Source organism: Euprymna scolopes, chromosome 20 (assembly GCF_053919585.1).
Source record: "Euprymna scolopes isolate OS-2025 chromosome 20, ASM5391958v1, whole genome shotgun sequence".
In the NCBI taxonomy this organism is placed as follows: Eukaryota; Metazoa; Mollusca; class Cephalopoda; order Sepiida; family Sepiolidae; genus Euprymna; species Euprymna scolopes.
Window position 1 is genome coordinate 37,493,108 of NC_136501.1, and position 24,997 is coordinate 37,518,104.

The window sequence follows — 24,997 nt, forward strand, 5'->3', positions numbered from 1 at the left end:
ACAATAATGTTTTTTTTTTTTATCCAAATAAAATATATTTATAACCTAAGGGAGCAATGGAAGCAATCTTCATATATATCCTATTTTGATGAAATTTATATCATATGTATAAAATATTAAATATTTTGTTCAGTGTAGTTTCAGGGGTTCTATTTTCATCTTCAATTTATAAATAGAATAAAATAACGCTGTCTGGCATGAGTAAATACTCTAAATATTATTGTGCTCTCTTTGATCAAACAAAATATACTTACCCAAGTATCTTCAGTAAAGTACTTTAATAAAAAATATAGTTATGGGAGGTCGATCTCCAAACCCCTAGGTGGAATTCGTAAACAAACAAACAAGAACTACATTTATATATGCATTCATATATTTGCATGTACAAGATTCATTACTAAACTAATTAACTAATCATTATAATGGATGGTAATGTGAACTATAATTTGTCTAATTTAGTTTTAGACAAAGAGAATCAAAAAGGAATATTATATATATATATATATATATATATATATATATATATATATATATATATATATATATATTGAAAACAAAAGTGTGTATTTATGCCTAGAGTCATCTATGAAAAAGGAAAACCAAAATTATTTATGCATATATATGTGTGTGTGTGTGTGTGTGTGTGTGTGTGTGTGTGTGTGTGTGTGTGTGTGTGTGTGTGTGTGTGTGTGTGTGTGTGTGTGTGTGTGTGTGTGTGTACTATTAGTTGTACTACATAAAGATTTTAAGATTTTCACTCATGTTTACTTTCTTTCTTTAAATAAAGTAAAGATCCATTCCATTTGTGTTAATATGTATATTTGAAAGCACTATACTAATGATTCTGGAATATAGAAACAATAGATATGAATAAGAGCAGCTAACATAGGCTATATTGAATTTATCGAATATGACAACAGAAAAGCTGAATTTGCTGTTATGAATAATAATTTATTTTTAGATATTTCTTTTAATTATAGTGTCTGTTTCTATTTTAAGGCATGATGAGGCAGAAATATTAAAAGAAAATAGATTTAGCTCAGTTGATTTAAGAAAGCTCCTTTTGAAGTCCCTAATTGTGTGTGTATCTTTTAAATAATGAAATTAGGTAAAATCTATCAACTCTGGCTATTTTATTATGGTCTCATGAAAAACATAATGTAGGTACCGAATATTTATAAATTCCAAATTATTAACAATTTATAAATTATTATTTAATAATCATCTATTTCTTAAAAAGTTTCAGAAATAACTACAACAAATAAATATTTTCATAGTGTATAAGTATTAAATATCTATTAAATAAATACAATATATAAACATTTTACAAAAATGTTACTAACCACATTATAAAAATAAATAAATAAATAATGAACATAACATATTTAAATACATAACTACGAAAAATGAATAAAGAAGTCTTCACCTTAATTTAATCTTTAAACTGTCTAAATTGAAAGAGTTTTTCATAAAAATGTATAATTGTATATTAGAACCTGGTTTTTTATGAGGTTCCAAGAACACAAGAAAGGAGAGCATAGAGCTGGCATATGTTAGCTGAAGTTACCATATCTTAATGAGAAATTCAATGTTGCTATCGAAAGAGAAGAGTTGTAAATACCACACACTCGGACTATTATTCAAGGGGAATACTGCCCAAACCATGACACTCATACAACACATACATACTTCCTCTGTGTCATCAAAATACGCTCATATGAATAAAATTATATGTGGCCTATCAGGTCAGCTTCAGGTTTTTTTTTTTCGTTTTTTGTTTTTTTTACAAAGGAGTCATCACTTATCAAGGCTCGGAGGCCACGAGGATAAGGGTTAATGTGTGTACGGTAGTCAATGAGAAAATGTCGTAGTAATCGTTAATGGTGGGAATTGAGTAAATTCGATTACTTAAGAGGATGTCTCATCAAATGAGCCATCCTCTTAAGTAATCCAATTCACTCAATTCCCACAATTAACGATTACTACGACATTTTCTCATTGACTACCGTACACACATTAATTCTTATCCTCGAGTAGCCTCCGAACCTTGGGAACAGAGTTCCAGAAGCGTGCTGTTCTAAGAAAGAAGATTTGTTCATGGAATCTACATTTAGGTTTAGGCACAGATAAAGAGTGGGGAAAATTATTGATAGTAATTTCAGTTAGACAAGTGTTTTTCATGAAAGTCAAGATGGGGTACCATAGATTGGCGCTCAGGCGAGCACTTGCCATGAAAATAACGATAAAGCAGACACAGGTTCACAATATTTCTTCTGTGGAAAAGAGGTTGCAGGGAAGAGAAAAGAGCATCCTCTACTAGGCTACAAAATCTATTTTGAACTCTGTCAAGGCAAGATAGGTTGTTTTTAGCAGCTCCTGCCCAGATGTAGCAGCAGTACTCCATCCTTGGACGTACTTGGCTTTTATATAGATAGAGAATTGCATCAGCAGTGAGATATATTTTTGAGCGGTAGAAGGATCCTACCATTTTTCCAGCAGCCTTAGTAACGTATTTGATGTACTTGTTCCGTCTCAGATCAGGAGTAAAGGTCAAACCTAGAAGCTTGTCAAAACATGGAGCATCCTCAAGATGAGAGCCATTCATTTCAAGTGATGCTTGATGGGGATCAAAGCGTTGATGATGGAAAGATAGAAGCTTAGTTTTAGATGCATTAAAATTAACCAGCCACCTCTTTTGTTTAAACAATGTGATGAAGATCAGAGGAGAGAGAATCAAAAAGAACTTGCTCGTTTAAAGCCTTTGAAGTGTTGCCAAAGATGATAGTGTTGGCAACATAAATATCTACGAATGATCTTAGGATGTGATTTGGGAGATCATTGATGCAGATCAGGAAGACAGTTGGGCCCAGGATGGAACCCTGAGGGACTCCAGCATTAATACTGTGAGCTTCTGATTTCTGCTCATCAACCACTACTCTTATGAACCTATCAGAGAGAACTGATGTGATAATTGAAAAGACATTTCCAGCTACAGTATAGCTGGAGATTTTGTGGAGTAGACTTTTTATGCCATACTCTATCAAAGGCCTTTGATATGTCAAGGGCAATTGCTCTAGAAAGGAAACCTCCATCGAGAGATTTGCTAATCCTATAAGATATAACTGTTAGCACATTTGCTGTAGATCTAACAGAATGGAAACCATATTGCTTGTCACTGAGGAGGGTATTTTTGCTGAGGTGATCAACTACTTCTCTATTGACAAAGATTCCAGCAAATTACTCATGATGCACATGAGACTTATTGGTTTGTATTGAGAGGAAGATGAACGATCACCTGAATTTTTAAATACGAGGCATACTGATGAAATTTTCCAGGGTATTGGAAAGAAATTCTCCTTAAGAAAATGCTTAAACAGCTTTGTAAGAATGGGAGTTAGTTCTGGTTGAAACTTTTTGAGCATTATAATTGGTATGCCGTCAGGACCAGTTGCTTTACTGGAATCGGGGTTTTTGATTAGCTTGGCAACATACACAAATATTTGTATCATACACAAATATTTGTATGTTGCATCACATATTTTCAGACACAGGAGGAAAATATGGGCGGGTTGACTGTCCTGATCGCATATGGTAGAATTAGCTGAAAAGTTTGGCTTTGTCCAATGCTGATGAGATTACCTCAGGTCTATTGATGGTGGTTGGGATAGAGCACACACTTCTATTCAAGACTGTTTGTTATTTGCCAAAATTGGTGGGAACCAAGCCGCTGCTCAGCTACTTTGAACTTGACAGACTGAGCATACAAGTCCCCCACATTCTTTATTACTGTTTTACAGTGGTTGCTGGCAGTCCTGAAGGTGGTTTTAGTCTCAGTACATCTATCACATTGAAAGCAATGAAAAAAGTGATTTCTGCATGCAATGACAGCAGCACATTCTTGGGGGAACCATGGTTGGTTGTTAGGTTTTTCCTGGAATATTTTGGAGGGTATGAGGCGGTCTACACCAACAATTAACCATTTCATCAGGTCTGATACTATAGAGGACACGTTCTTTTTAAACATGGAATGCAGAGATAGATCTGATAGAAATGTACGAAAGCTATCCCAGTAAACCATAGAGTATCGATATGCTGTACGATGGAGAGGTATGTTGTAGGACTTATCATATTTTGTTTTTATCTGAACTGAGACAACCGAGTGGTCAGAAGATTCCAGTGGGACTGAATAGAAGATGAACATAGCTCAGCACAAGTTGTGAGAAAAAGGTTTAGGGGACTTGTATACTGACCATCAGTGTCGGGCACAAGGTTGGGTTCATAAACAATCTGAGTTAGGTCATAAGCAATGGAGAAATCGTGACAGAACCTCCCCTCATCATGTGTCTTGCTTGAGTGGGCTAACTATTTCACATTGTGAACACTGAAGTCTCTACAGACGTGAATGTTAGTCGAAGGATGAGCAGACAATATGTGGTCAATTTTCTCAGATATGCTCTTAAAGATAGTAACTCCACTGTTATGGGGGCAAAAGAGGGCAAATATAAACGCAGTCGTGTGAGGAAGTGCAATTCGAAAGCACATATAGGACAATTTAGGATCTTCACTCGAGACCTTCCTACCATATGGAAAGCCATCTCTAATGTAGGCACATAATCGATGCCCATGGCGATCTTGGGGGGTCAGATTTGGATATTAAATTAGAATATCCTTTTATTATGAACTCACCTAGGGAAATAGTCGGTCCAATGCCAGTTTTGCTTAGGAAGAATAGGTCTGGTTTGGTTTCCTCTTATTGGATTTCAACCTCTGGAAGGTTGGAACGTAGATCTCTGATGTTGGAGAAGAAGACATGGTAGTGGGGGTCTACGTTGGAAGTTGGGAGTTTGGGTTTAATCGTGTATTTTTATCTGGAGACTTTACATGATGAACTTTTAGGATTTATGGAACAGGTCGACAGACTTGGTTAGAGCAGGACAGAGAGGTAAAGTAAGAGAGTAAAAGAAGTGAAGAAATTCCTTTTTTTATTTTTCTTTTAAGACCATGCTAAGGTAAAGCTGTAACAATTAACCATTAATATGGCATCCCACATTAAAAACACTGTTTAAACTTTACATAAGTATTAAGCAAAACATGGGCATGAACGCCTCCTTAATAAAGAAACACCTTGAAAAGTGTTATACTAAAGACATCGTAAAATCAATGGAATGAATATGTAGTCAGTGTAGAAGCAATGGAAGCATTAGAAATTCAAGGATAAAAAATACGATTCTAATTAACAGAAGATCAGTCTCAATAAGGTGAGATTACATGGTGTTGATTAGATTCTTTCATTTTTCTTTTATTATTATTTTAAATTGTCTACATATGATTGGCTAAACTTCGGTTAGTTGAGTAAATCCATTTTACAAATAAAGTAATTATCTTGAAATATAAATGAAATGATTTAAAATATAAAACCAGATATTTACTCCTGATTTTTCATTAGATTTAAACACTTTACTATCTCTGTATATAAAATTAAGTGCATATGTTTATATATTTCGATGTCTAGAATTCACTCATAAACTAAATTATGAATTATGAAATATTTATTCTCCATAACACGTTGAGTAACGTGGGCACATTATTTTGGACATGTGACCAACAAACGCATATCCGCTATCCCGCCAAAAAAGAGAATTTTAAAATAAATGAAATACATGCAATTTAAGAGAGAAAGAACTGTTATACATTAGTCATTGAGTTATATTATGTAATAATATTTTAACTGAAATAATATACACATGAGTATCAATAATATGTATGTATAAGGTAAACTCCTAAACTAATGAACTTAGAGTAATGTGAATTATGGATAGGTATTTTATGCATTACTATGAGTAACGTACACACATCATTATCATATTTTTTTTTTTTGTAAATTTTACAATTAAAGGCGTATACACACAAAAACACACCCAATAAAAAAAGAAAAAAGTAAAATAAAAAAACTAATCTCACGGGTATTCTATTTTTTTTTTTTTTTTTACACAGGAGTTATTACTTATCAAGGCCCGAAGGCCACTCAGGGATAAGGGTTAATGAGTGTCAGGAGGTCGGTGAGACAACACCGTAATGATGGCTTGTGGTGGAAATTGGGTAGAATTTAAGAAGACCGCTTAACAAGAACTTGTTTACATTAGACTTGAAAACAACTATGTTGTAGAGAGTTGGAAAGCAGCCCCAGAGTATAGAGATCCACAGGTGGGCAGTTCTTAAAAGAAACTTTGTTCATTAAATTTGTGCTTAGATTTAAGTACAGTTAGAGAACAGAAGAAATTGTTGACAGCGGTTGTAGCTAAACGAGTGTTTGTTGTATTTTGCAGGAGGGGACATAGCTTGGAGCTCAATCGAGCACTTGCCATAAAAATAACGACAGAGAGCAGGGATAGACTTGCAACGTTTCTTCTCTGAGAAAGACGTTGTAAGGAGAAGAAAAGGACATTGCTTACTAGATTGCAATATATGAGTATATAGAAATACTAAAGGAAACATCGTTCCAAGATGAGTAAAGCTAATTCTATGACCAGAACAGTTTGCAGCACTTATATGTCTACTTATGAAGATTAAAATCAAGATATAGTGAAACTAAAATATATGTCTGGAATTCTTATCATAATTTGGATCAAAATTCATTACATGCTTTTTTATACCAGAAAATGTTTTAAATTTAAAGCATAAACTTAAGAAATTCAGAGAATTTTGCTTAATAACTATAGATGGAATTTAGTGCAAATCTGATATATTTGAATTTTCAACAGTGTATGTGTGTGGTGGAGGGGGGGGGTCATATTATGCCTGTTAAAAATCTATGTAGAATGTTCCAAAGAAGAAACTGAAATTTAAGGAATATTTATTAATCGATATCTAATACCTATTGTAAAAATTTCACAAAAATTGAGTTATCTAAAGCTTTGTTCATAGGAGCTGTGTAATGAATCCTGTGAATCCTATACAGCAGTACTCACTAACTAGTAAAGGACTATGTTAAGTATGAATTGTATACAAACGCTTTTTGCTACGTGCATGCCTTTTCTCGGCTAAGCATGTTCAAAGTTGCCAAAATGAAAATAAAGAAAATTTTATATAGAGTATACATTAGTTTGATCGTTCATCAATATATGAAGTTTCACAAAAACCGTAGGCATCAAGCTCGTTGGGCTAAAGAATACCATGCATGAACTATGGTCTGAAATTGGTTATTTAGCACGTTTTGTGACCATTTGCTAAGCTGGATATTAAAAAGAAACACTAAACGGTCAGAAGTAAAGGTATGAATAATTTAAAGATATTACTGGCAGTAACATTCTATAAGTACTATCCCATCTAAATAAAAATTGCTCGATATAACAGAAAGAGCAAATAAATCAAATTTTAGTCATTCAATGAATTTAAAAATTTGACATGAAATGTTTGAGCTTCAGATCAAAAGATTTTTATTATTCTATGTAAGACAAAGAATACATTAGAAATATTTTAACTCCTTATCCTATAGGATTTTGATGTCTACCATCTCTTCAGAGGAGAAAATATTATCCTATAGAATAAGGAGTTAAAATATTTCTAATGTATTCTTTGTCTTACATAGAATAATAAAAATATTTGGATCTGAAACTCAAACATTTCACGGCATAAATTTTTAAATTCATTGAATGACTAAAATTTTATATATATATATATATATATATGATATGCTTATATGTAAAATGCAATTTGGGTGTGTGTAGAGGGAGTTTCCTATAAATTCTGATTGACTCGGCTGATTTTATGAAATTTCTCACAAATATACTATGAAGGGCCTAGCATATAAAATCAACAATAGGTCCTTTGATAAGAAAGGGACACGTTCAAAATGAATGTTTCTGCTCAGAGCACAATTGAACCATAATACTTGACTTTTGAATTTTAAACTTTAATTAAAGCTATTATATAAAAATAATTTTATAAAATCAAGAGTGGGTTCTCTACAGTGCAATGTATTGTGGACTAAGTTACTGCGAGAAACCATGATAAGTTTTCTCCTGATACACCGCAATGGGTCCCCAACTAGAGCAGGCAATCTCGAGAGAGAGAGAGAGAGAGAGAGAGAGAGATTCTTTGCCCTTAATCTTGTACAATGCTGTTTTTTCTCCTCTTCTGGTGAGAGACATTTAGCTTTAAAACGCCATGGCTTAAAGAGATCCCACTTCCATTTCCCTTCCACTTATTGCAACCACCCTCATCCTTATTAACATGATAATGTAATAAAGTTCTAATGTAATTCTAATTTTTATCTCCCTATCTTTACTTTATATATATATATATATATATATATATATATATATATATATATATATATATATATTAGATAAATGAGGGCAAAAAGGGAAAATAATTAAACACATGAAGAAATCATCAAAACGAGCGATTGACTGGTTTCCTTCTTTGATCTCATGCACCATGTCGCATTTTATTTTATAATATATTGTGTATTTTATATATATATATATATATATATATATATATATATATATACATATATATATATATATATATATATATATATATATATATATATATATATATATATATATATATATATATACATGTCCACAGATAGGGTTCCACGCTATCATGGTTCTTCAGTCTAGCTAGATATATTGAATGTTTCAAACTGAGATTCTAAATACAACCGCTTGTAAAGTAGTTAGCAATTTTACTCATATGCTATTGAATTTACTAGCAAAGTAATAGGAATAATAAACTTTTATATCTGTTTTCATTACCTGTTGGCACAAGAGTACAGGAGATTAATTTTAATTTTTACACGTGATGCTTTACACTAAGTGAAAAACTGAGAATCTATCTCTCTCTCTCTCTCTCTCTCTCTCTCTCTCTCTCTCTATATATATATATATATATATATATATATATATATATATATATATATATATATATATATATATATATAGGTACCTTTAATGGCAACTTCTGGAAAAGTTAATTTGATTCTCCTATCTTGATTTTATCATATTTGTAATCAAAGTTTTATCTATTTCTGAAAATAAATAAAATGAATCCTTTAACTGTGAGCCATAATCACAATACAACAACAGTGAATAAAAAAAGAAAATATTGATTTTAAATCACACTGGAAACCGTAGCAGCACTATCAGAGTGTGAATCACTTTAAGATGGCTGACCTATTAGAAGCTCTGGAAACAATTAACAACACGATGTCACCTATTGATTCTGCTCACTCATTGCTGGTTTTTTTCTTGCTAGTTTCCCCCCTCCCGTCATCTCCTCCTTTTTTGACCCACCATCTGCAACCTATCATCTTCTTCACCCTCACGTTAAGTTAAGACTAGCTGCTGCAGCTGTTGTTGCTCTGTATGACTTAAATAAAATAGAAATTAGTATTTTTACATGTCATCCAAAAAAGTATTGCCCAGTAGAAGATGGAGAGGGCAAATAATCAGATTATCAGAGAACAGGGATAGAGTTTTTCTATCCTGAATGATAGTCAACAGTACAATGTTTTCACTTTCATTCATTCTTTTTGAGTCATCTTGTTGCAAGGACAGGGTAGTTTAAATTTAGTCTATTAAGAGTAAATTAATAACATTATTAGTATTCAAAATGATAGATTGAAAATAAGTCAAAGAATATAATCAATTTAGGAATTTGTTGTTTTTTTTTCTGGATATCAGGATTAGCAATAGTAAATGTCTGAAATTAATGTATGTTCCACAATTGTTGTCAACTCAGTCTCAAGAATCGATATGGCGAGTTTAAATCATATTAGATCAATTGTATTTCTAAAGTAATATTCTAGAGCAGTCAATATTAACTAAGGATGTTGGATATATATAATCAGGTTTTCCAATATATAACCTTGAAAGATTTTAATTCTTATGAATGTTTAGAAAAATATTAGGGCTATCTGTAACCTAAAACTATATTACATTCGCTAAGTTTTTTTTTTATTCTAAAATAAGGAAAATTATTTTCCTATTTTGATATTTTCTTTTATCATGTAAATTTATCTTATTGGATTGACAAACTTGACCATATAAACATTTAGGGAGTGCATATATATATATATATATATATATATATACAAAGTTATTTTTTTATGAACCGATCATTATGAATTTTGGAATATATATTCTTAGTAACACAACATGGGCAAATTATGTTCTTTTTTGTAAACTTTATCAATTAGGGGATACCCCCCCCCCACCTGAACTTGCACCTACCCTCTGAAAAACTTTTAAAATAAGTTAGATCCAAAGAATTTACAGAAAAGAATTGCTCTACATCAAATTTTAGTTATGCATTTTTAAAGGGATCAGTTAATGTCAATAATATGTATGTGCTTGGTAAAATCATGAACTTTTGAACATGTCATTATAAATTATGGAATATGTATTCGAGACAACAGAGTAAGTAACGTGACACATTGTTTTGTTTTATTTTCTTTTTGTAAAATTTGCTATTTAGTTTAGTGGTGCACTGAAAACGTGCTAAACCTCTCAAAGAAAATAAAACATTAAAATTTAAAATTAATGTTATATTTATTGTTTATATCAATTCAAGGACGTGTATTTTTCTAGCCATATATAATAAGAAATGCCAGTTACCAGATTAAACATGCTGTCTAATTTACATAAAAAGCGGATTTTAATAAATGATCTCTAGTATTATAGATTTATAACTCCATTGTTTTATATTCATATGTATAACAATAGCTGTGTGTATAGATTTTTGTTAGAAAAGCATTTAGAATAAAAAATACCTAATGTTTTATATGAATTCACAAGACATAAAATATTTGCTTTTATAGGATGCACGTGTTTGTTTGTATAATTCTGCTATCGATATTCAAAATGTCTGAATTGACATCATGTTCTTTTTATGTGTTGTTCATGTATTTTTCTTTTATGTATTCTTTTGTGTTTTTATGTGTTTTTTGTGCATTTTTATTTTCTTTTGTTTGTTTTAAATTCATCAAACCATGTCTTTATATGCATTTTTTACTATAAATCAGTTGTTTCCTTAATTCAACGTCACGCCATTTGAATATATGGTACTACTCACCATCATTGCTAACTGTATTGTTTTAGCATTAGAAGAGCACCTTCCAAATGAAGACAAAACACCTCTGGCAGTCCAGCTGGTAAGTAAAAATACTATATGTTCATGCCTGTTTTAATACCCATTGGCTTAGCAAGTACAACAAAGTGCTCCATAATCTATAAGAACTTCAAGAAAATTCCAGATTGGTTTGTAAATCTAAATCTATTTTTAATATAAAAGCAGGAATCTAAAAATAGCATGAATTGACTACTTAAAAATTATTTGTATTTTTAACTTAAGTATAGAAAGATTAAAAATAAAAATTTTGTTTTAATTATTCTTTTATGTTGGAATAGCCCAAGGAAAAGATAGGAGATAAAATTAGGGCTGGCTTTACATTTAACCTAAGGAAACTAGAGACCCACAATCTACAAACTTAAAAAAGGATACAAGGTAGAATGTTTATACACATTTATGTGCTGGAAAAAATTGATATTAAATAATTAATACAGTTTAGAGACACACAAGCTGCAAGATTCTAAGTTGAAATCTTATGCATATTTTATATATGAATGGGGTTTGATTTTGGTATTAAATAATCAAGAGGCAAATATATCTGAAAATAATTTTAAACGATTTCATATTCACCTTAAACAAAACAAAATGCCACTGAGACATAAGAGTTACTATGAATTAGTGACCATGCCTACGGGTACACTTTAAATAGGAAGTTGAGTATTGTGTGTGTGGGTGGGGGGGTTCCAAAATCTAGCAGTTCGAGGGGAGAAACTTTCAGAATAAAAAGGCTTTCTGGCATCGGAGGACCTCCACTCTGAAGGTGTGAGATTTTGCTGCATGTTGGGTTAGTTGCGGATATCTGCATTGACGGTGCACTAGTAGAGATATAATATACGAGCAGGTGTGAGAAGTTTTTTAGCACAGTAAAGTAAACCTTCTCTGCATCAAACTCGGTAGTATCTTCTTCTTCTTTAAATTCATGTTACCTATGAATGTTAGGCTAATGAGTTTGAATGATAAACTCTTGCTATCAGCCGTGACAATCGGAGGTTGGTAAGTTTCTTATAATTATTAAAGGAAAGGTACTTTGTTTCGATAACATTAAATCTAACCATCTATTTATATTATCATTCTACCACATACTAGGGGTCATTTTTTAAAGAGTAAGCCATTGTTTTGGATGTGTATGCATTTAATTTGCTCTCATGTCAAGAATAAAGCATGATGTTTTTAGCAAATACACTCATCTTGTGCACAATTTCATTAAGGTGGTTGTTTATGAATATCAGGAACAATGAATGCTCAGCGATTAATTCTTTAGGCACATCCGCATTAATGTCATTGTTTGGATGTACGGTTATCAAGGACAACCTGGATTTTATCTTATTTAAGAAGTATTTGATTTTATTAAGTATTGATCCAGTAATATCATACGATTTAAATTTCATGTGAAGACCTTCATGCCATACCTTGTCAAATGGCTTGGATATATAAAGGGCCAGCTTCCCCTACCGTGTCCAGTGCATGATATATGCATTTAGAGCTGATCATCAAGATACTCACAGTAGAAAGGGTTTGCCTGATTGTCAGTATTCTTAAGAATAATATGTTAAACTACAAGTTTAAATGATGAAATATGTCTTGCAAAATATAAAATGCAGGTAATTCATCAGTAGAATATAAAGTATTAGTACGTTTGTCCGTTGCCAACCATGTTTTAACAATATAGGTTTTATCTAACAACATGCTCAGCAAGTTGTTTTGAGGTCATAAAAACAGTGGCGATCTTACTGGATATCTAAAAACTGCAAACAAATAGTTTGCATGATCATGTATTTTCAAATTATGAAATCTCACATATACTAATTTAGCTTCGGTTTCGTTGGTCTGAATATCATCAAGTAGTAATTGTTTCAATAGGCACTCTTAAATGATTGTAATAATTAGTTTCACAATAAAAGGGATATCATTCAATTTGTATGATAAGCCACATAGATCTTTGAAACCAAAAAAGCTAAAAACAAAAGAAAAACCTCAAATTACATAAACCATGAAATTCAACAACTGATCACCCATTCTCAATAGTTTTTAATTCTATCTATAATTAGTTAATTAATAAAAACATTATAGTATTTTTCCAAGAGCTGAATCAGTGAAAAACTAAATCTGAAACCACTAGTCGAATTAAGTTATAAAAGTTGATAAAAATTTTAAGTTATTTTAATAAAATATAAATTTTATTAATTTTTCTTCTTTTTTTTACATGCATACTTATTATGAAAAATAAAATTATTTTATATCAATTTAAACTGGAAAATTAATCTAACTTTATAAAAACAATTATTTTTACCGTTCATTTAAACAAAGGTGGATACTTTTGTTTCATATCATAATGAATGTAAATTTGACATGTTTTGCTGAAGTATCTTAGCATCATCGAATATCTATTTAAAATCAAATCAAATACAAATTCCCATCATGAATGCCGATATTCACATTTTAAATTGCAATGGAATACATAGTTTTCAAATGTGGAAAATAATTAATAAATTTTGCATTTCAAACTGTAAAATGTGTAAGTTACATTTTTGATATGTCAGCTTTGAATTAATTTCCAAATATTATTTATGTTTCGGAATTCTTAGATGAGGATTGCGAATTTGGATTAATTGTATTATTCAGAATACTGCTTTCATGTTATAGCCATAACGTTTCGACCGATGAAACCTCTGACCTTTTTCAGGTGAATCTTTTCGAACTTGAAAATGTTTATGTCGAACCTGAGAACCTACATGAAATTACTGTTTGTCTGTTGTGTTACCATTGTGGTCATAAAGGCCAGTTATGTGAATATGTACTAATCTGTAAATTTAATGTTTATTATGAAACTCGATATGCTCAAATAAACTATAATAATTTTCCACCTTTCCTAAGCACTAGCCATGTCTAATAAGACTAAATAATCAGTGATAATAGAGTATAAGCATAGAATATATAATATAGACGTAAGTTAATAATCCTAAGACAGGCTCTATAAATCCATTAAATAGAAAAACAGAATTAAAATAAAACAGTACCAAGAAGCTAGCAAAAGAACATGGAACGAAGAAAAAATAGTACAAAAGAAAAAAAACATTGATATATTATCTACATGCTATTATCAGTACTGATTTATTATTATTAGATGAGATTAGTGTTCAGATGAGCTGGAGAAATGTACAAAATTATAGTGTCTACTGTAATTAAAAAGTATAATTTTGCAGCATAAAGAATTAATTTTCAAAAATTCTTGCTTTAGAATAAATCTTCTAAAATGTCTGAATTGAAAATGTATATTAATCTTTTTTTTTGTATTCATAAAAATAATATACATTTTTTTCACTCATTATTTATGATTTTTTGTTTTTATAGGAGGCAACAGAGTTCTATTTCCTTGGAATATTCTGTGTAGAAGCATTATTGAAAATAGTTGCACTTGGATTTGCACTTCATAAAGGATCGTATTTACGAAACGTGTGGAACATCATGGATTTCGTTGTGGTCGTAACAGGGTTAGTATAAATCTTATTATTTTCACAAATTCTTGGTAAATGCATTGGTTTAAATGAATATAAATCGAGACAGGCTTTATTGATATTGAAAGAACATATATTTGTTGGTGCTATCCTGGAATTATAGTACTTTTTCTGTCTCTGTAATGCCGGTTTGCTATAGCTTTAAGTGCTATAGAGTCTCTACTTTCCGTTTTAAGGCCTTCTTTTTTTTCTTTTGCCCTGATGAATAAACATTGTGATTAACCTAATGCATACTTATATGGTCTGTAGAATTGGCTGTGCTAATTTCAAATCCTATCAGATATACTGGTCATTTACATACTAATGCAATTTAAAACGCACCTTTGATCCCACCCTTGATATGGATAAAATAACAATGTGCAATTAATAGTATACAATGAATCATCTGCAAAAGGCACTGTGTTTTAGTATTAAATAATCTTAAAGGGGTTAATATGCCATCAAACAGAATCAAAGATTCTATACGTATATTTCGACCAATTATAGAAATTAGATCACTTTAATGTTAAATGGAAAACATTTTAATTTAAATGAGATCACATAGATATGAAAAGAGAATCTGAAAGTACGATGGTCCATTATAAACATTTACTATTAATAAAATATTCAAAATTATGAACATTGAATATTTCAAAATAAAATAAGTAAAAACTTAAGCTTCTATAGTACAACCATTTTACAAAGATTATACATTTACACATTATAGATTTCAAATCAGAATTATATTTCAAGTATTTACATTGTTTTCTATTGAATTACTTTCCTTGTTATTTTATTACTGCCGTGTTTTGGTCGATTTGTCCAATGAATATTTGCCAGTCTATTGCTCATTCATGTACTTGCCTAATATAAGTGTGAATTCATTCATAAACTTCAAAATAATTCTTTCAGCAGATTAAAGTACATAACATCAGCATACATAAATAATCAACAACAATCACATATATATAAAAAAAAAACATTGCCATACACAAATGAACAACATATCTGTATAAGGCCTGAGCAGAAATATAAAGTTTGATTATTCCATTGGTCAGAAGAAAAAACATTATAAATAATAATGTCCTTATCTCAAAAAGTCAGAAAAATATTTAAAGCATTAACCAGTGATTATAAATACACTGGACATCTAAAAATCAAAATTCAACGTCGTTTGAGCATTATAAAGTGACTGCTTTGGATCAAACTTCGTTACAGCCTAGCTTTAACTGTTTTTCAGAAAATGAGTATATGTAAAGCAGATACTTATTCGGACATAGCACATGAAATATCACTGTTTCATTCGAAAAATAAAGGTGTAAGAATAAATTTTAAAAATGTGTGTGTGTGTGTGTGTGTGTGTGTGTGAGAGAGAGAGAGAGAGAGAGAGAGAGAGAGAGAGAGAGAGAGAGAGAAGGATGTATATTAAATGACTTATTAAATGTGAATTCTATCATTTCATTTTTCAGATTTATTTCTATCTTCCCTGCAAGTAATTCCTTCGATTTACGAACACTTCGAGCTGTTAGAGTGCTTCGGCCATTGAAATTAGTCTCTGGAATTCCAAGTAAGTATACCGAATTCTTTGATATACTGTACATAAAATTCTATATTTTTCTTAAAATAATTCAATGTTTAAATGAAAAGATTTCTAAACTTTAATTTCACAATTTGTGTCTCATTTAGTAAACATCTACGTTTAATAAATTATTTGATGATGATGATAGTTTGGTTTGCTGTCATGCATGCACTCAAAATGAAAGGAAGAACAAAACTATTCACTAATTAACCAAACTGAAACGCATTTAACACTAAATATGAAATCGAAATTAACCTATAATGGTTTAGTTTTAAATATAACTATAAAATCTTTGTGTTAAAAAATTAAACTTTTAGAGTTATTTCTGTCCAATAATTTTATAAATCAAAATTAAATTAACATTAATAATAATTAACTTTTATTCGTTTGTAACAGATTGATTAAACAATACCAAAATATTTAATTTTAACTCGGAAAATTCTATTGTTTCATAAAAAATAATTCGTTAATCAAATAAAAAGATTTTAGATATTTACTTTTTAAAATAACTTTTTTAAAGTTATTCATATTCCAATTCAAGCAATATTACACATCAAGTGTTTTTTCAGACGCAATTAGTTCATTCACTGCTGATTGTTCAGATGCAAAATTTATTTATTTTTATTGAATATAAATTATTATATTATTTATTAAAATACATAAAACAACGTATTATTTACCATTGTGAAATAAAAACTGTATCTTGATATTAGGATTTACACCTTCTGGGTGTTAATGAGTGTAAGCAAGGTACTTTTTCTCCTTCTACATTCTCTGAATATCACTAAAAATAAAATATCTGTTATGGGAACTTACCCATGCACTCATAATTGACTCTTCTAACCATTATAAAAACCCTGAGAGTTAATAATCCTATGGGGAATTATCGCGACACAATGTGAGCCTACAGACTGTTTAACACAATAGTCGATAAATACTGACAACCTTTCTTTGTATTTACTGTCTTGTATAATATATTCTTTCTGCCTAAACCTGTCGTTCTTCATCTTTACTTATGACCCTTTCCTTGGGGCACAGCAATATCGATCAGGATTAAGTGTGCTTTCAATAAAATTTATTCAAAAGACATTTTTTAAGACTATAGTTCGATTTTTGCCATAGGTAGATGGTGAAACAGAATTAAATATTGATGTTATATGAGACATGCTACTTAACATTAGCTGGCTTTTAGTATATTATATACTTTTTAAAGCTCTATCAATGCATTTTTAAATATAACCTGATAATAAGATGTTGAGTAGTTATTATAATATTGTAAATGTTATTTCTGGGTAGCATCTTTTTCTAAAACAATTGAGGGCAATATTATCTGTTGTTTTTATTTCATTTCTTAATATATATATATTGCTTCTGCATATCTGGTCAAGTATTTGGCAGCAATTCCAAGATTTTTTTTGTTTCATTCTTTGTCAAAACAATTCTTTAAAGACAGCAAGCAATAAGCTAGCTTTGGCTAAGCATACAGCTAATGAAATTTTATCGTTTATTGAGGCATTTTAAAAATTGGCATTATTTTCTAAAGCTATATCAATGCATTTGGGGAAAATAAAACCCCTGAGAATTTCCACAATGAATCGAAAAAATATTCAACTTTCAAAACATAGAAACGTTACCATGTCAGACCAAATATGCAGAGACAATGGATACAGAGAAACGAAAAAAAAATGCAACAAAAAACTCTCTCCTGAATTACTTGGGAAAATATAATAATAATCACTTAACATTTTGTTATCATGTTTTCTTTTGAAAAAATGCATTGATTCCAAAAAATATAATAATGTCAATTTCCACACCATAGCATTTACATTTAATCATCTATTAAATAATATGTTGTGTAGTCATGCAATAAATTCCATGAAGAGTTTTTTTTTAATCATCATGAAAAATACAATAACCGATTATAAAAGTGTTATTGGGAAAATTATACTTATATAAGAAAGAATAGAATTATAACTTATTTTTCATTTTTAATTATATTTTCCCTTCTTTGTATTTTCCAGGTCTTCAAGTTGTTTTAAAATCTATTATACGGGCTATGGCCCCATTGTTACAAGTTTGCTTATTGGTGCTCTTTGCTATTGTAATATTTGCCATTATTGGCCTGGAATTTTATACTGGTGCTTTCCACAAGGCCTGCTTTATCAAACCCAATGATGATAGTGAAGGTAAGTAAATTCTTTTACTTGTCCAATTAATCTTATTATAATGTGTATTCCATTACAAGTACTATTTGATTGGTAAGAAAATAATGTCTTTTTTTAATCTAGCTTCAAATACTTCTAAATTATGGTAAACTGTATTAATCAAATCATAAATCATTAACATTCAACACATTTTCGCAACCTATAAACACATTTATGTATTCCAGTGATATAAATGCCTGATGTCTAATACTCAACATTATCACTTTCTGTTCTGTTTATCCCATGAAGTGGGTTCACACTGGATTTCTCTTTTCACCATACAGTCAAAGGTCTCATCAAGATTAAGTTCAACCATCTTGATATCCGGGTGTAGAGTATCTAACCTCTTTGCCTTTCCCCAGAACCATCCATTATGAAATTATATTTTATCATAGTGTTTTCGTTTGTACATAATATATATGTTCATATCAGTGGAAATGACTTTCCTCATTTTGTCTGAGATTGGTATAATGTAATATCAACATTTCCAGCTTAGTCGAGTCTGTTCATACCTGAAATATCATAAAACATTCGCCTCCATAGACAATAGTTTTCTTTTTGCTTTTTTCATTGATTATGAATGTTTTGAGCCATATAAAACGTATCACAGTCTAACAGATCGTGAACTTGAGTTGATCACTGCTCTGTTGATCAGAAAGAATATCCATGCCATTTCAAACATAATATATATATATATATATATATATATATATATATATATATAATACATTGTAGTCACCACTTATCAAGGCCCGGAAGCACCTCGAGGATAAGGGTTATTGCATGTATATTGCAGGATAATATTGTAGTAATCGTTAATAATGGCGATTTGACGAAGTGTCTTACTAAAGCGGCGGTTTATCAGGAATTTGTTTATGTTAGACTTGAAGACATCCAAGTTGTAGTCAGGTGGGAAACAGGCAAACGGGACAGAGTTCCACAGGCGTACACTTCTAAGAAAGAAGCTTTATTCATGGAATCTACGTTTTGATTTAGGCACAGATAAAGAATGGGGAAAATTATTGACAGTGGTTTCAGCTAGATGGGTGTTTTTCGTGAAAGATTGGCGAGGGGGTACCAGAGACTGGAGCTCAGACGAGCACTTGCCATGGAAATAACGATAAAACAAAGACAGGCTCACAATATCTCTTCTGTGGGAGAGAGGTTGCAGGGAAGAGAAAAGGCTTCCCCCACTAAGCCATGAAGTCTATTTTGTACTCTGTCAAGGCAGGATAGGCTGTTTTTAGCAGCTCCTGCTCAGATGTGGCAGCAGTACTCCATCCTTAGACGTACTTGGTTTTTATATAGATAGAGAATTGCATCAGCAGTGAGATATCTTCTGGAGCAGTAGAAGGATCCTACCATTTTTCCAGCGACCTTGGCAACAGACTTGATGTACGTGTTTCATTTCAGATCAGGAGTAAAGGTCAATCCCAGAAGCTTGTCAAAACATGTAGCCTCCCCAAGACGAGAGCCATCCATTTCAATTGATGCCAGATGGGGATCAGAGCGTTGATGATGTAAAGATAGGAGCTTGGTTTTAGATGCATTAAAAGTAATCAGCCACCTCTTCCCCCACTGTACTACATGCTCAAGATCGGAGGAGAAAGAATCAGAGAGAACTTTCTCATTTACGGCCTTTGATGTGTTACCATAGATGGCCGTGTGATCAGCATAGATGTTAATGAATGATTTAAGTATGTGTTTTGGGAGACCATTGATGTAGATCAGTTGGGCACGAGATGGACCCCTGAGAGACTCCAGTATTAATACTATATTGATTTGAATGGTGATTTCACTGAGAACACTGCTGATAGTTGAACCAAGATTGATTGAGATTGTCGGACTGACTTCTTCATCTTGGTTGTTATTGTCACAACGTTTCGGCCGTTTTGCCCTCCGGCCTTCGTCAGGTGTTTTGTATCGAACTGGGGAACCTAGTGACATATGGCCGAGTGGTCCTAGACGTTGTATCAAAGTTTACAGTTACCCAAAGGTGCTGAGTTCAATTCTGAACGAAGGCAGTGAAAAAGTAACATTCAAAACAGAGAATCAGCAACTATGTCCCAAAGCCTAGCTAGAGTCCGAACACGGTACCCCCGTAATAATAATAAAGGGTTGGGTTCGAGACTCCTAACAAACGGTTCCCCAGTTTGATACAAAATACCTGACGAAGGCCGGAGGGCAAAACGGCCGAAACGTTGTGATAATAACAACCAAAATGAGGAAGTCAGTCCGACAATCTCAATGAAAACACCTCATCTCAAAAATACAGACAATTATTGAACCAAGATATTTGAAACTACTCATTTGAAGTACGGGGTGCCTTAAATAAGTTTCCAGACTTTTTTATATGGACACTTTTATAGATAGTACATACATGGAACTCTAGTCCTCTTTGAAATAATCTCCTTCAGCTGCAATGCACTTGTTGTACCATTCCAACAACTTCTGCAAGGCTCCATGGAATCCTTTTGTGTGAGCATGTCAATGCCCTCGTCACAACCTTTCATTTCCTCAGTTGTCTCATAATGACAGCCTATAAGGTTTTCTTTGAGCTTAGGGAAGAACCGAAAGTCACAGGGAGCAAGGCCTATTCAGACAGAATCTCTTCCAGAATTCTCTTAAACCCTCAACATAGTATTTCCTGTCACCTGTCTGTTCAGTGAGAAACCAGTGCATGTAGATTATGCCCATGCTGTCAAAAGAAAGGGTCATCATAAGTTTCTGGATGGATTTGCTCTGACTGGGTTTTTTGGGTTTGGGAGAGCCAGCATGTTTCCACTGGGAACTCTGTCTCTTAGTCTCTGGGTCATAGCAGGAGATCTAGCTTTCATCGCAGGTTACCAGAGCATCAAGAACTGCAGGATTTGAATTGATCAGTTCGACCATCTGCCTGCTGTCATGACAACATCTTTCTTTCTGATCTTCTCAGAGGTCTCTGAAGTCATAAAAATTGGTCAGTAATCTCATAAGATGTATAGTAATAAAATACTGAATTTTCAAGAGTCTACGACAATTGCAAATGCCTGTATAAAAACTCTGGAAAGTTATTGAAGGCACCTTGTATATCTAGCCACCTACTTGAATGGTCCTTCATTCATCTCTAAAAGTCAACACAAGGCATTTATGACTGCATTTTTATGTATGAAGAGGTAGCAAGAAATAGTCAACATGTTTGAAGAAGAGGTAGCAGTTAGTCTTTTCTTTTAGCCATCTTTTCAGCCTTTCTTGCAATGACCTCTATCTAATAATTATTAGCATACATTTAAATATGGCTGCTTTTCATCTAGTTTAACACCTTTTAATAGTTTCTATTTTTCTAAATTGTAACTTTGCTCATTAATGAATCACTGCTTGTTATGTTTCAAATGAAAACATTCAAACAAAACATCCACTCTTCGTTTCTTCCTTACAAAGCTTCTAGTGTATCATCAATTTTCTAACAATACTCTTCTGCAGTCAACGTTTTATCAGGATTCACAAAACTAGTGAATCAATTGCTGTGTATAACACAAAACTATCACAATCAATTACTTTTGCGTCCTCAATGATTTGGGTAAATGTTTCAGTGCTTCAGCCACTGAACTGATCGTGGCTAATTATTATAAAGGATCAATTACTACAATTACTACCATACATAACAATCAAGGAACATGTAGTTTTAATTTTGCAAAAGGAAATAGCTCAAACAAATAATTACGTTCATTTTTGTTAAGTCCACCTGACACTTTTGGATTGTCTTAGTTTATGATTGTCACATTGCTAATCTATATATTAATACGATAGTGTGTGTGTTATTTTGTGTGTCACGATTACATTTTTTCTTCCAAGTGACTGCTGTTTAATTGTTCTGACCTTCTAATTTTTGTAATAAATACTTTTATCAAGAATTCTTCATACGTTTTGGTTTTGGTTTCTATTATAACTGGAGGATCTCAAGTTATATATAAATACATATATATTTTTTCTTCATAAGTTTTGGTTTCGGTTTTAATTCAAGCTGATGCACCCAAGTCATATGAATATATATTTTTATTTTTGAAATCACAACCTTATATAAGAATCGATATAAAATTTACTCTATAAAAATATATACAAAATCTGCATAAATTAAAATATCATATTTAAGCGTATTTTACAACTAGGATATGCCGGGCGTCCCTGCTAACTTAGATAAATACTTTTGCAGTTATAACAAAAGAGCTACAATAATATCAGGGCGTCCCCATTTACACTGAACATCCATAGAATGCCAACATCAATATATTACATATGAAAAAATCTGTGATGGAATTTTCACCGGTCTTGCTAGTTTTTTATAATTTCTCGAACTATTATGTGTTTAAACTAAATTTCTCGAACTATTATTTGTTTAAACCAAAGCTTTCAATTTATTGTTGCCAACCACAGACAGAGATTTATAAACTTTTTCATTTTCAAGCTTGTCACAGTGTACATTCATGGCTGTTTTCATCCCAGCCAAAGATCCATCCTCGGTAATCAATCCAATAGCCTAGAGATTCTGCTTTGTGAGGATGAGATATAATCCTGCTCGGTCTTAAGAGGTCCACCCTCTCAAGTATTACATCCTTCTTTGGAGTGGCTATTGCCTGTTCTTTGAGAATGTTGATGGATCCGTTCTTGAGTATTATTATACTTGATCAGAATGTTCTCTACATTTCAGTCATGTGTTACACCTTGCTGTAATAGAAAGTAAGTGAATAAAACTGCAGTATACATTAGTTGACAATTCCTTGATAAAATACTCTGTGCTTCTGCTTCATGACTAAGTTTGAATGCATACAAGAACCTTGTTTTTCATCATTTTTTTGAAATAACCTGAATTTGCAACATAAAATTTTAAGTGGAAATTCGATAACAAGCGAATGTAAAGGGAATATTACACTATTCTATTCAAAATTGAATGGCAACTTTAACTTTTATGTCCACAATGTAGAATAGCTAGTCTATCCCAACAAGGTTGATGATGAAAGAAGGGTTTGTCATGATTTTTCCCTCGTTTATGAAAGACTTATATTGTTGACAGACCTACTCACGTACAAATCTTCTTGATTTTTATCTGACAACTTGTCCTGAACAGTGCATATGTTCAATCCCCACTGGAATCCTCTGATCACTAAATTGTTTCCATCGAGATCAAATCCAAATTCAGGGAGACTTCTGATAATCTTTTTCCAACAAAAAGTGTATCGATACTCAAGGGCTAAGTAGGATAACTTTAAATATTCTCTAGAATTCCCTAATTTATTTTTAAATAGAAAGTGTCTTCAGTAACCTTTATTATATCTGATTGGATAATCACTGGATTGTGAATGTTATACCTTTTAAGAAATTTTAAGACCAAACAACCAATTATGGTACATTTTTTAATATGTCATTACAATTACTCACAGAAACTACTATTTTAATTACTATCAACTGAATAGATGTCCTGAAACCAAAGCTGTCTGAAGTTGCTGTAAATGGGTTGTAAGAAATGCGAAAGAGTCCTGTGCCTAATCTGATAATTCGAGAGTTGCTGGCAGAGATTTGTTTCTTGAGAATTCAGAAGAATAACAAACAAGATACTGAACAGATTTAAAACTTCTATTCCAACCATCATAAGAGGACCAAGCCATTTTTAGAGTCACTCTACTCTAAGTATTTGCTTTATAAAATTTTTGGACTCGATGCTCACTATCATGAGAAATGGCTTCTTTGACTCTTTTTTTTTTAGCTTTAATGATCTTCCGGATTGACCTGAATAGCATATTAAGTTTTGTTAAATTCCATCCAGTAGTTTCTGTGTATTGTAGTTGACAGACAAACAATCCATTTTATTTATAAGATAAATAATCATTATTCATTATTCATGTTCGAAAATTGATAGTTTTTCTTCATTTTTTTTCAGACAACATTGAATATGGAGATGAAGATACGATACGACCCTGTGCGAATGAAGGCAGCGGATATCATTGTCGTGCGAATATTGCAAAATGCCGCTTCAATTGGGCTGGCCCTAATTATGGAATAACTAGTTTTGATAACATGGGATTCGCCATGTTGACCGTGTTCCAATGTGTAACTATGGAAGGATGGACAAATGTATTATACTATGTAAGTTTGCTTATTGGTTTGTATTTTGTTTTTAGTTTTATTTGCCTAATTTTTAAATTAATAACAATTATTACAATGGCATTGCACATTTTGCTTTTCAAGCTGACAAGCCCATTATAATAGAATATCACTTGCTTTGACCCTTTCACCACATCAAGAATGGTGAAACCTATTGTCAAGCCTAGCACTTCAGCTCAGTTCACCGAAACCAGAAAAGTGAAACATGCAGGTTACTAACAGAACGTTTCATTTTTCAACCAATCTCAATTGAAATGTCAAAGATCCTCAGCCTTGATACATTATGAGCCATACAAGATATTAGCGAGATAATAGTCTGTTGTAGGAATGAACCTCAAGAGACCACGAGGATGTTTCATTGTATCTGCTTACCTATGATACAAAACAACTTCATGTCTATTATAACACCAACCCTTAATTATGAAGAAAACAAAAACTTTCTC

The 24,997-nt window shown here is 31.8% G+C and overlaps 2 protein-coding genes across 6 annotated transcripts in view; one reads left to right on the top strand and one right to left on the bottom strand.

The window, feature by feature from the left end:
- The window catches only part of LOC145241391 (voltage-dependent calcium channel type A subunit alpha-1-like), a 1,447,749-nt gene that overhangs the window by 1,114,604 nt on the left and 308,148 nt on the right, over positions 1-24,997 (top strand). Inside the window, exons 4-8 of the mRNA XM_080104315.1 lie at positions 11,056-11,161; positions 14,491-14,630; positions 16,103-16,200; positions 18,234-18,398; positions 24,331-24,536. Of these exons, the coding sequence (XP_079960441.1) occupies positions 11,056-11,161; positions 14,491-14,630; positions 16,103-16,200; positions 18,234-18,398; positions 24,331-24,536 (715 nt within the window). The remainder of the gene's footprint in view (positions 1-11,055; positions 11,162-14,490; positions 14,631-16,102; positions 16,201-18,233; positions 18,399-24,330; positions 24,537-24,997) is intronic.
- Positions 1-24,997, bottom strand: part of LOC145241393 (uncharacterized) — a 421,614-nt gene that overhangs the window by 291,627 nt on the left and 104,990 nt on the right. The window lies entirely within an intron of this gene.